The 13,907-nt window shown below is 38.1% G+C and overlaps 1 protein-coding gene across 1 annotated transcript in view; it reads left to right on the top strand.

Annotated features, from left to right (window-relative positions):
• Positions 1-440: 440 nt before the first annotated feature.
• The window catches only part of LOC107740285 (nuclear factor of activated T-cells, cytoplasmic 2-like), an 18,154-nt gene continuing 4,687 nt past the window's right edge, over positions 441-13,907 (top strand). Inside the window, exons 1-11 of the mRNA XM_016552665.1 lie at positions 441-697; positions 1,251-2,097; positions 2,887-3,055; positions 3,687-3,889; positions 4,541-4,713; positions 5,082-5,222; positions 7,477-7,532; positions 7,616-7,748; positions 8,727-8,912; positions 9,033-9,057; positions 9,679-10,013. Of these exons, the coding sequence (XP_016408151.1) occupies positions 601-697; positions 1,251-2,097; positions 2,887-3,055; positions 3,687-3,889; positions 4,541-4,713; positions 5,082-5,222; positions 7,477-7,532; positions 7,616-7,748; positions 8,727-8,912; positions 9,033-9,057; positions 9,679-10,013 (2,365 nt within the window). The 5' untranslated portion in view covers positions 441-600. The remainder of the gene's footprint in view (positions 698-1,250; positions 2,098-2,886; positions 3,056-3,686; positions 3,890-4,540; positions 4,714-5,081; positions 5,223-7,476; positions 7,533-7,615; positions 7,749-8,726; positions 8,913-9,032; positions 9,058-9,678; positions 10,014-13,907) is intronic.

The following is a 13,907-nucleotide window of genomic DNA, read 5'->3' as shown; positions in this document are numbered from 1 at the left end:
GGTAAACAAGCAGCACAATGAAAGCATAAACCTCAAGTCAAAATATGTTTTGCTTAACTAATATATTTGATACGCATTACAATATATGTCTATGTTATTTAGATGTGAATATACGACGTTTTAGCGCTTTTTGTTGTTGTTTTTTTTGTCTGAGGTTGACTGAGGTCGTGAGATGTCAGACTGGGTGTTTGTGACTTATTACGAGTAGAGCTCCACGTGTTAAAAATAACCGATTTTACACGAATCTCACTTATTTGCGGGTTCTGCAGCACTGAGAACCATTTTCTGTAACTTTCTCACAAAACAATCGTATACACGTTTGTTGTAGGCCTATTCTTAGTTTCACACGCAGAGGTTTGAGTTTCTTTTCAAACAGGAAGCTGCGCAGCATCTCTCGCGCTCTCACACGCAATCGAATCATCAGTAGAGCGCAACTGACTGACACTTCGTTCCGTTGCCTTAGAAACTAAACTAACTATCGATAACCGTTTTTAATTTCTCAGAAAACTATTCCGGGATCGATTAGTTTCAACTTTTTCGTTTCTTTTTGACTTTTTAAATCACCTTTACTGAGGGAACGTTGTCTTGAAAACTTGTCCAATGAGTAATTTATACGAAAACATCGACGGTCAAGAAGAACTGGACTTTCCATTACTTTTCCTGTACAACCAACCTGACTTACCTCCAGATGACCAAGGTTAGTGGCTATCACTAATTATTAATCATAATTTTAGAACTTTTGACATGCTTTCCTCCCATAACAAGTGTTTTTTTCTATCCTCTATAATTGACCATGTTTTTAATTGCATACAAAACAAATAACTGTCAAAGTCTTAATCGTTTTCCTTACAAAAAGAGAAGTATGATACAGTAATGATACTTTATAATACTATGGTACTGCATTATTACTATGTACTATGGTATGTGCGTGCTATTCCAAGATAATTCAAAGAATTAAATTCTATTACTATTTTATTTGAATTGTATTACCATTATTGCTACTATTTTGCTTTGGAGAGTTGGAGTAGATATAGGTTGCTAGGGTTTAAAAGTGGGTTACACACATTGTGTGAAACCAAAGATGTAGTGGAAACTTTCACTGCAGCTAACCGTTTAGTTCTCTAGTATTGGAGCCTACTTATTTACAGGAAACATTCAGATTTTTTTTTATAAACATCCAGTTTGATTATAATAGTAATATACACAGCTGATGAGATGGTTGTTAATGTGTTTTCCCATTTGTTTTTAAGTTGATGACGCTGGCATCCCCTCCAGCCATGGTACCAATCAAACTTCTCTGTACGATGAGGAGTCTGCGTGCCAGCTTTCCCACCATCTCCCTACCGATGACCTTCTCACCTATGGGCAATCTGATTATAGACACCCCTCCATGCTTGCCAGCCACCCTGGAGCGCTCCAAGGCAACGGCCCGAGAATTGAGATCACCTGCCCTGACCTGTACCAGCATGACCATGTCCACACCAACCCTGTGAACATAAGTCAGCCCATGCTTGACATCCCTTACAGGGAGAGCCAATGCCTCAGTCCGGCTAGTAGCACATCGTCTACTAGCTGGCATTCAGATGGCTATTCTCCTGGAACATACTCCCCCTGCATCTCTCCCGGTGTTGGTGAAGGAACGCTAGCCGGATTGACCGAAGCCGTCCTTTGCCCGATGATGCAGGCCATCCAAGCTTCTGGTTCTCCCAATACGTCCCCTCGCACCAGCATCACAGAAGACACCGTCCTGGACCGCCGTCCCACCTCTCCACGTTCTCGCTCGGCTTCTCCGCAGGGGAAGCGCACTTATGCCGAATACGAGACACAGAGATCTCAAAGCCCCCGTTTTGGCCGGGACGAGCCCGCCGAGTTCTATCCACTGGCAAACTTGGAGGATTCCATGAACAGCCTCAGCCACAGCTTGACTAAACCAATCCCTACTAAGATTGTCCGACCTAATCTAGAGTATTCTGTCTACACGGAAAGCCATGTGGGCATGTTCCCACCTATGCCGGAAGTGAAAAAAGAATTCACTGTGGAACCGTGCTATTTCATGCCTGCCAACTGGTCCAGTCAGGCTCTCACAGGGGTTTGTAGGTATGATATAATCGATCAATTAGTCAGTCCAGTGACAAAGCAACAGTCTTACATTTGTTCATTTAACAGCCTTTATCCACTTACACTTGTAAAAATAAAGGTCCTTTATTGGCACCAATAGTTCCATGAAGAACCTTTAATATACCTGTAAACATTCCATTGCACAAAAGGTTTGTTATAGTAGAAAAGGTTTCTTTAGATTATTTAGCTGTTCTTTATACTAAGAAAAAAAATGGTTCTTTTAACCCCCATTTTGGAACCTTTAGTTTTAAATGTGTACAAATGAGAAACTAATTATAACCGGCACCGTAATACATTTATTTCTCCTGGCAGTGATGAGATTCAGTTTTTCCCCTGCCAAAAGGTCTCAAGTTTACATGTGTCTCTTCTAGAATCTCAAAAATGTCTCAAATTGTAGTACCAAGATATCAAAACAAGTCAACAATCTCTATGAACTTAAACATTTCCTATCAAATTCTCCCAATATTAATTGATCTAAGCTGCCATTTGTATAGCTTTGTACTCAGCTAGTTTCTCAACATGTCTACCTTTATTTCATCTAATATAGTTTAGGAGAAACATCTGAGATAAAAATTGATGTGTATATAAAGTCTCCAGAGCTATGAAAGAGCAAGCTTTGCGCAATAAAAATGCCAGATTATCATTATGCATCACATTAAAATGTTTGCACATCTAGTTGTGGCCCCTATGCATTTTTATTCCCAGAAGCTACTTATTATTAAGTGATCTGTGATGTTTATTGTGACTAAACAGTATCTCATGTCTTAGTATGCCAGTGGCTGCCTTGCCTGCGCCTGAATGGCCTCTTCCCAGCAGCACTGAGCAGTATGAGCTCAGGATAGAGGTTCAACCCAGACAACACCACCGGGCCCACTACGAGACAGAGGGCAGCCGAGGGGCCATCAAAGCATCTACTGGAGGCCATCCTGTCGTTCAGGTAAATCGAGGACAACGCTGTGTATTTAGAAGAAAAGTCAAAGCCGTGGGAGGGCGGAAAGGTTGGTTTTGTTTGGTTTTGTAAGGATGCGTGGGGAGCGAATATAACAATTCTCGAGAATCGCTGCGTGTGAAAATGTGCGAGAACGTTTGTGAGAGCGATTGAAAGTGTGTCGGCGAAACTGAGACGGCTGTCAGTGAAGAGCTTGATAACAGATACAAGGGGGAAACAGAGAGAGAGAGAGAGATAATGCAATGATTGTGGTGACGTTATTTCCCTGTTACGGCGCAAAGTGCTGTGTCCACATTTAGGAAAATGAGGATCTGTGTTTTTGTCGTTGCTATCGCTGAGACAATATGTCATATCATCTACACTGACTAAACCTTTCACTCAGCTATATGCATATCTCACACAGAGTATCAGCATCGTATCTGTTGGAAATGAAGATTAATGACTTCATACAAGCAAAAAATTTGCATTGTGACAAATACAGGCACTTTTTGTAATGCAACCACAATCACATTTTTATTTATAGTTTATCTTCAAATGCTTTCAAATGCTTTCATCCTTTGATTGTTGGCATACTGTGAAGCATGTGCAGATATAAACTGTGGTTTATGAACTGTCTCAGTTGCGAGGGTACACCGGGTCTGAGCCGCTGGCTCTACAGGTCTTCATCGGCACGGCTGACGACAGGAACCTCAGACCTCACGCCTTCTACCAGGTCCACCGCATCACCGGCAAGACCGTCTCTACCAACAGTCAGGAACGAATGCTGAACGGAACCAAGGTCCTAGAGGTGCCACTGGAACCCAAGGAGAACATGAGAGCTGTGTAAGAAGATAATGATATCACATAAAGACGACTGGGGCAAGTTGTCACGCGGGGGAAGTTGTCTCAAGTGCTGAATGTCAATAGCTATGAGGTTTTGAGTCAAATATACAATTGCACAAATCCATCAGTGGTTTTAAATGCCTAGTTCTATACTCGTGTAAATTTGTATAATTTGTGTGATTTTATCTTCCAAACTAATTTATTATTTATCATTTCTTTTTGGCAAAAACAGTAGCTTTTACATTTATTTTATATTATATAATTGTTTAAATGTAGATGAAGCCATTAAATAGCTTATAACATGCATTTATTATGGCAGGTTTTCTTTGTGGCAACTTACCCCATATAGTGTAAAAACATTACCTGCTATTGGATAGCATCATTCTTGGTCAGTAATGGTGAAAATATTCAACAGCGGTTTTGTAGACTTTAGTGTATGTGCCTGAAACTGACTTCCATTAATAAACCTGGAGAAGTATTCTGTAAAAAAAAAAAAAGTGACAAATAGCCCAAATTGTATCTTATTTAAATAGGTAGTCGATAGTTTCCGTTCTTCGAATATAAAAAGAAGCCCAGAATTGATAAAAACAGGAACAGGAAGTGATAATAAGAACCAATGATTTGCCTGATAATTGTTCGTTCACATTTTAGAGTTGACTGCGCTGGTATCCTGAAACTGAGAAATGCCGACATTGAGCTGAAGAAAGGAGAGACAGATGTGGGACGGAAAAACACACGAGTGAGATTGGTCTTCCGTGTCCACGTTCCTCAACCCAGCGGCCAGTGGATCTCTCTCCAAGTGGCTTCGCAGACTATTGAATGCTGTATGCATTAAAACTTTTCATTTAAGACTCACTATTTTAACCATACATTTTAATGCATGTTTTTTGCATTTATAAAATCTATTTTTTTGTACAGAATTGACAAGTGGCCAACCCATTATAATTTATATTATTATAATTTTATAAAAGATATATATATATAAATGACATTTTGTAAATTTATATTTTACATTTGTTTTCATATTTAATATTATATATTTAATATTTACTCAAAAATCTGTAGGTTTTGTAGCTGGCTCCATGCAGAATGTGCACTTGTTATTTGGCCAATCATGATGCTGATGATATCAGAATGGTCAAATATCATATTTGCAATATTAAATGCATGAATGCCACGGGTTTTGTTACAGCTCAAAGGTCTGCTCACGAGCAGCCAGTGGTAGATCACCATGACTTGGACCACTGTTTGGTTCTGGGTGGACCGCAGATGATCCTTAGGGGCCAAAACTTCACATCAGAGTCCAAAGTCATCTTCTTTGAGAAAACGCATGGTGAGTAAAACTCTGCAGCGAGAGGCTTGGTCACACTTGTTTTGATTATAAGTGTAATGGTAAACCAATGTGTATTTCAGTAGCTAATGTGGGTGTCTAGAGAGCAAAGAGGTCGTCAGTGGCTCCAAAAATTATTCGGACACACTTAAAAATGTCTGAATGCCATTGCGTCAAACTAAAATAAAAGACAGTCAAAATGTTATTGCATCAGATTACAAAATTTAAAATCAACTATTGCAAAGTATCCAAATCCTTTTTGGAGTCACTCTGTATCTCTGATGTGACTCACTACTAGGCTGAAAGACACACAACCTTCAATGTTAGGTCTACAGTTTCAGTGAAAACTAATCGGTTAAGGTGTAAATTAAGTTAGAGAGATGTTAATCTCACTTTACATGGGTGAATAACTCTCAAAAAAGCTGCCAAAAGGTGAAAGAAGATCTTCAGCTTCTGATTTTATGCTGCAGCATGTTAACAGCTCCAACCATCGACATATAACTCTTTCAATATTTGACTTCTCCAGGCACTATCAGCCATCTGTGGAGAAAATTGGCATATGATTTGTTTAAAGTTGTATTGATATGCTTTGCATATGCTGGAAAATGGTGGTCCAGGCTGGAGCCATGAGGCTCTGGGTTGCATGGTAGACTGCAGTATGATTTGGCCAACCTTTGCAACAACACAAGAGTGGAAAAAAAGATAAAGCTTGCATAAACACACACACACACACATCTACATAGCCGCCAGTTTGTCTGTCAGTGTTTAAAGATGTCAGAAACCTCAGAACTAACACCTACGCACTAGTCGTTTCTTGAAGATGGTTAAGGACTCAGCTGCTGGGATTGAGTTGGGCAGGTCGTTCCACCAGGAGGGAACAGTTAATGTAAAAGTCCGTGAAAGTGATTTTGTGCCTCTTTGAGATGGCACAATAATACGCCGTTCACTTGCAGAATGCAAGCTTCTTGAGGGCACATAACATATATACTATACATAACGTTAAGACATTATTTCTGTTCCAAACACCTATGTTTATTGGTAGTTGATATTAAATACTTTTAGAGAGTTGTCATATCTAATTGCATGTTGAAATGCTAAACTCTAAATCTAAAACTACTCTTAATAATTTACTCATTTTATAATTATTATGCATGCACCTTTAATAATGTCATTATTTAAGAGTCTACATAAAGGCAGTAAGATACTTTACTGATTTAAAATCAATGTTTGCTTTACAGCACACAGCATAGGTACATAAACATTCAAATACTTATGGAAGTAGATGCATGAAAATGAAATAGACAGTTAAAAATTAAATGAAATTAAACTGACAGATGCAAAACCAATCAAGGAGAAATTTTTATTTAATTTTCTCCTTAATTGGTTTCATTAATTGGTTTTATTTAATTAATTAATTTTATTTATTCGTGGAAGAACCGAAAATCGTCCAAAACGTCAAGAATATTTTGAATGGCAGCGTCCAGCAGCGGTTGAGTGAAATCTCAGTGTCACTGAACTTGAGGACAATAGCATATCAGCCGTGACTCACACTGACATCCTATAGAGACAGCCTACACTTTCTGACACAAGCAAAGTTTTAGCTGCACTTTCCATTTAGGTGTGCAGTGCGGTGCGAGAGGATGTGGTTATGCTCTGCACAGATAGCATCTACAAGCACAGAGACTCTTTTCTTTCCTGTACTCAACGTGAGGGTTGCAGAGCAGCAGTAACACAGCAGGAAAGTGGGAGTTTCATCCACTATGCATGAAACTTTCTCTCTGTTGCTCATGTAGAAGTCACAGACCAGATATTTGTTGTGGCTTCCAACATTAAATAGTGAGAATGCACATGGGCGTGTGTTTGTGAGCGGATGTAAATTTAATTATAAGTTTAAAAAAAGTACACTACCCTTCAAAAGATTGGGGTCAGTAGGATTTTGTTTGTTTGTTTTTGATAGAAGTCTCTCACTAAGGCTGAATTTTGATCAAAATACAGCAATATTGTGAAATAGTATTGCAATTTAAAATAACAGTTTTCTATTTGAATGTATTGTAAAATGTAATTTATTCCTGTGATCAAAGCTGAATTTTCAGCATCATTACTCCAGTCTTCAGTGTTACATGATCTTTCAGAAATCATTCTAAAATGCTGATTATAATATGCTGTTATTCATAAAGAATATACTATATCATGTTAGGTTTGAAAAATGATTTATAGTTTTTTTTTCAGCATTCAAATTACTGTTTCATTGTTTTAGTTGACTTACAGTTATGGGAGGCTGAGGCGAAAGTTTACAGAGACAAATGCACATCTGTAAGTACTTCAGACTATTTGGAGAGCAAAGTAATACATAGCCTTGAATAAAGCTGTTAAATGTAAGTTGTGTTTCCTATCAGAACCTGCTGTTTTTGGAAATCCCTCCATATCGAGACCCCAACATCTACCACCCAGTCAAAGTCAAATTTCACGTACTGAATGGGAAGAAGAGATGCAGCCAGCCTCAAAACTTCACCTACACGCCCCTCTCAGGTGAAACCTTCAGTCTCTTTAGAAACAAATACACTTGCGTTTTTCTTTTAAAATGATCTAAATTTTTTTTTAAAGATCATTATTTGGTGTAACAGAATATGTTGACATGCTTTAATGTTCAAAAAACACATTATTTTTCAAATACTGTACTGTACATTATTGTAAGTCCTCTATGCCCGCCTCTCTCAAACGCTTCGTTTTCTACAAAGTCCCGCCTTCCGACAAGCGCAAAATGCTGATTATAATATGCTGTTATTCATAAAGAATATACTATATCATGTTAGGTTTGAAAAATGATTTATAGTTTTTTTTTCAGCATTCAAATTACTGTTTCATTGTTTTAGTTGACTTACAGTTATGGGAGGCTGAGGCGAAAGTTTACAGAGACAAATGCACATCTGTAAGTACTTCAGACTATTTGGAGAGCAAAGTAATACATAGCCTTGAATAAAGCTGTTAAATGTAAGTTGTGTTTCCTATCAGAACCTGCTGTTTTTGGAAATCCCTCCATATCGAGACCCCAACATCTACCACCCAGTCAAAGTCAAATTTCACGTACTGAATGGGAAGAAGAGATGCAGCCAGCCTCAAAACTTCACCTACACGCCCCTCTCAGGTGAAACCTTCAGTCTCTTTAGAAACAAATACACTTGCGTTTTTCTTTTAAAATTACCTAAATTTTTCAGATTTACAACACCATAGAAAGTTTTGAACCGTGTTTATTTATTTTTTGTTACAGACCTACTTATCTCTTTAGTAATTGACAAATGACACCAAGATTTAGTTTACAAATTTAAATGAGTTTACTAAGGGCAAATGTATATTTTTTAGGCACTATAACGGCTTCTTTTAAAGGGGTCATATGATGCTTTAGCATCATATGACCCCTTTAAGAACTACTTCACTTTATGAGCAAATACCCTCGTCATTTGTTTTAAACTGATCCAAATGTTTTGATTCCAAATGTTTCCTCTCTAGTGCCACAGATTAAAGCAGAGCCGGTTGAAGAATACCAATACGCACAGTTAGGCTGTATTGGGCGTCCTATTATGGGCATCTCTCCTCCCTCTTACCATCTTGCAGACGGTTGCATGATGCCGGGTGGCCCGTCATACCAGCGAGCTCACTGCATGTACCCTGCTGCCCCACAACACACACCCATGCGCTACCCGCTGGATCACACGGTGCCAGGACTTTTCACCAGCTCCACGGCTCACGCAGCAGGTCACGCAACCTCTGTGTCTACATTTGTGCCCAACACCTTCCAGCACACTGTAGCGGGAGACAGCTTCCAAACGGCCGCCTCTATGTTTCCCACCCTCGATGTCTCAGAGCTCTGCTCCGCCGCGGCCCATCAGAAGGCGTATGGCTCGAGGGCGTCCCCAACCACAGGGAGATCCCCTCCGGCCCGTATCCATCAGCAGACATACCTGCCATTGCAGCACCAGAGAAACGTCAGTCCTGTGAGAGTCACCATCAAGCAGGAGAACCTGGATCAGGCCTATCTGGATGATGGTTTGTGCTCTTATCATTCAGTATATATACTGTTCTGCTTAATAGGGCTGCACGATAAATCGCATGCGATATTTAATGCGCATCTTGTCAGTAAAGCCAGTTCTGTAATCAGCAGTAAATCTCCATCACGTGCGAGTTTCAACATGGAGCAGCATTTACTACACAGAGCCGTTGTTCACTGACAAGCTGCGCAAAACCACGATCATATTTTGCGCATGTTTTGCGCAGCTTGTCAGTGAACAACGGCTCTGTGTAGTAAATGCTGCTCAATGTGAAAGCCTGCACATGATGGAGATTTACTGCTGATTACAGAACTGGCTTTACTGACAAGATGCGCATTAAATATCGCATGCGATTTATCGTGCAGCCCTAGTGCTTAACAGTGCTGAGTAGTAACTGATTACATGTAATCTAGATTAATCAGATTCCAAAAACATGCTTCGTGCGTGGCGGCCTCACACAGCGCCACCTCTGTGTCTACATTTGTGCCAAACACCTACCAGCACACCATAGCAGGTAACAGCATCCAAACGACCGCCTCTCTGTTTCCCACCCTCGATGTCTCAGAGCTCTGCTCCGCTGCGGCCCATCAGAAGGCGTATGGCTCGAGGGCGTCCCCAACCACAGGGAGATCCCCTCCGGCCCGTATCCATCAGCAGACATACCTGCCATTGCAGCACCAGAGAAACGTCAGTCCTGTGAGAGTCACCATCAAGCAGGAGAACCTGGATCAGGCCTATCTGGATGATGGTTTGTGCTCTTATCATTCAGTATATATACTGTTCTGCTTAATAGGGCTGCACGATAAATCGCATGCGATATTTAATGCGCATCTTGTCAGTAAAGCCAGTTCTGTAATCAGCAGTAAATCTCCATCACGTGCGAGTTTCAACATGGAGCAGCATTTACTACATAACTGATTACATGTAATCTGGATTAATCAGATTCCAAAAATTAGGTACTCGTAGATTATATTTTTAAAATATAATTTTTATTTTTAGATAAATTTATATTAGATTATATTACATTTTAAAATGCTCATAATCAGATCTGAGTTACATTTTTATGGATTACATCGTAGGGGTGGGCGGTATGACCAAAATCTTATATCACAATATGAGTAATTTTATTTCACGGTAACGATAAATATCACGGTATAGTTATTTTGGCTTTAAATAAGGTCATTATGATAGCAACATTTTTGATACCATAGAAATTTCATAATTCTTGTCACCAGTGTCACAAAAAAACGAATACTAGCCTAAATAAAAAAACAAAACTCGCGCTCACTGAAGACAAGTAAACAGTCAGCGATTAAAAAAGAATACAAAACTAATTATAACCAATAGGACAAAAAAAAAACTACAGTAGAGAAAATTATTAAGAAATGCTACATACATTATATATTCTTCACTGTGTAAGTTAACTATATATTTCTTCTTATCAAAGTTACAAAAGTTATTTAGTCAAGAGCAGTGAGGGATTTTCTCTCTTTTGTTATTTGATTAATATGAATGACAGACAGCAGGAATATTAGACTGCTGTCACTTTAAGAGCTGCCCGGCTCCAATATAATGTTACACACGTGTTCAAGCTGCGCAAAACCACGATCATATTTTGCGCATGTTTTGCGCAGCTTGTCAGTGAACAACGGCTCTGTGTAGTAAATGCTGCTCAATGTGAAAGCCTGCACATGATGGAGATTTACTGCTGATTACAGAACTGGCTTTACTGACAAGATGCGCATTAAATATCGCATGCGATTTATCGTGCAGCCCTAGTGCTTAACAGTGCTGAGTAGTAACTGATTACATGTAATCTGGATTAATCAGATTCCAAAAATTAGGTACTCGTAGATTATATTTTTAAAATATAATTTTTATTTTTAGATAAATTTATATTAGATTATATTACATTTTAAAATGCTCATAATCAGATCTGAGTTACATTTTTATGGATTACATCGTAGGGGTGGGCGGTATGACCAAAATCTTATATCACAATATGAGTAATTTTATTTCACGGTAACGATAAATATCACGGTATAGTTATTTTGGCTTTAAATAAGGTCATTATGATAGCAACATTTTTGATACCATAGAAATTTCATAATTCTTGTCACCAGTGTCACAAAAAAACGAATACTAGCCTAAATAAAAAAACAAAACTCGCGCTCACTGAAGACAAGTAAACAGTCAGCGATTAAAAAAGAATACAAAACTAATTATAACCAATAGGACAAAAAAAAAACTACAGTAGAGAAAATTATTAAGAAATGCTACATACATTATATATTCTTCACTGTGTAAGTTAACTATATATTTCTTCTTATCAAAGTTACAAAAGTTATTTAGTCAAGAGCAGTGAGGGATTTTCTCTCTTTTGTTATTTGATTAATATGAATGACAGACAGCAGGAATATTAGACTGCTGTCACTTTAAGAGCTGCCCGGCTCCAATATACTGTTACACACGTGTTTTCTTTCTCAGCTGTTTGCTTTTACTTAAGACCTAACTTACTGTGTTAACGAGGATATTTGCAAAGATTTGCGCATGTTCTCTTATGCTGCTGACTGCGCTTCAACGGCTTAAAATCACTTGTTTTAAACTGCAATGCTTAAAAATGTGTGCAAACGACAGGTTTTAACGTTAAGTTGTAACCGCGATAGAGATGATAGTCCAAAATCTCTACCAGTTGACAAATTTCTACCAGTTAATCATGTCTACCAGTATATTGCCCACCCTTAATTACATGTAATACATGTAATAGATAATTCATGTAAATAAATTTGTGATCCATGCTTCTGAATTTGAGGGAAAAAAGCGCCTCTCAAGCAATAAGACCGTATTTGAAACAAATAATTGTACAAATTACTAAACACTGTGTGAAACATGCTGTGAAACACTGTCTTCATCATATCCAGTGACTTCACAAATTGTTAATATTGGAGTTCTGGACAAAAATATTTAAACCTTTTTTTCAGCCAAACTCCTTTGACATAAAATATTTAGTTATCCCCGACAATAGATAAAGTTAGGTAAAAAGTAATCTAAAAAGTAGTCAGAATACATTACCTAAAGTGAGCATCCTAGATTACATTACTAACTACAATTTTCATCATGTAATCCGTAATCAGTCACGGATCACAATTTTTAACCTAGCACTGGTGCTTAATTCAAATAGTTGGTTTTCTGAAGTAAAAGTTCATTTTCTATATATGGAAATTAATTGTTTACGATAACTAACGATAACATAAACCATTAAATGCAGACGTACTGTGAGCTACAAGGTTGTTAAACAATGGTATATGCTTTTGTTGAAGCATCAGTCTGCACTGTTTAAACATATTTGTTTTTTAAATGATCAAGTATAAAAGTGTCAATCCTGGTGAATATCTACAACACATGAGTTTTGAACAGTTTTTAGTTTTAGGTGCTTTTTTTTTTTAAGTTATAGTTTAGTTTTTTTTTTACATCAAGATTTTAGTTTATATGATTTTTAGTTTATACATTTATATGAGTGTATATGGGGAAAAGGTATATTTTTAGACACTATAATTTTAAGAACCACATTTAATTATTAGTTTTGATTTTCATTGAATTATTAGATATTTATCAGTTAATATGAAACTAAATTATAACATGATTAGTTGTTGTTTCAGATGATTTGAGATGTGTGTGTTGTGTGTTTAATGTATGCAGCTCTTATCAGGCGGCTCTATATGGGTCAGTGCTTCAGTTCTGCCAGAGCCTGTTAAATATTGAACTCTAACTGACCTAAAACACACACAGGGACAAACAGGACACAACATCGATCTCCCAGGAAAGCATTCAGTCACTAAACTAAACTAAACGTATTCTTCATTCACCTAAAGCCTGGTGCAGCTGATATCGTGAGCCATATTTTAATAATATTACACCACAGATGTAGATGTGTTTTTATTTGCGGTGGCGTTACAAAGAATCACACCCCCGCCTCGGCTTCTATTTCAGGCTGATTATACCTGTAAACGCTACCCCTCGTGTCCCCTAATCTAATTTTAGACGGAAAACTTTCCATTTTTAGCCCACGAATTTGTCTGAGCAGAACAACAGGAAGCACAACCAAATCAAGCACGAGAGGGTCGCGTGAGACTCTGTGCGGCCAGCTAGCGGACAGTCAGTGTATTGCAGCGTGTGATTGTGCCGCAGAGACTGCAGTGAGTGACTGACCGACCGCGCATTTCAGCTCGTCTGTGATGATGATGATGATGCACCATACAATGCCTTAAAAGTCTTGTTAGTAAGTTTTACGGTAGAGCAGGTGAGAATGGTGCATCTGATCACTTAGTAAAGTAGCAGCACGTATAACCTTTAATGTCTGGAACAGAAGGCTTTGATTTGATTATGTCATTAATGCTGAGCAATATACAGTAATGCACACTTCAGCAAACACAGAGTTTCTGCAGGTGTTATGAAGGTAAATTTAAGACTTTTTAAGACCAGGTAAAGAAAATGTACAGAAATAAACTGAAGGAAGCACAATACCTCAGAATGTTCTCTAAACGTCTAGGGAACACAATGATTTGTATTAGCAAAAGTTTGAAAATACAACTTATAACCAATCACCATAACTTTTTTCATTTTACCAAAAAAAAAAAAAAAA

Source organism: Sinocyclocheilus rhinocerous, unplaced genomic scaffold (assembly GCF_001515625.1).
Source record: "Sinocyclocheilus rhinocerous isolate Xijiao unplaced genomic scaffold, SAMN03320098_v1.1 scaffold795, whole genome shotgun sequence".
In the NCBI taxonomy this organism is placed as follows: domain Eukaryota; kingdom Metazoa; phylum Chordata; class Actinopteri; order Cypriniformes; family Cyprinidae; genus Sinocyclocheilus; species Sinocyclocheilus rhinocerous.
This window is presented reverse-complemented; position numbering and strand designations above follow the sequence as displayed.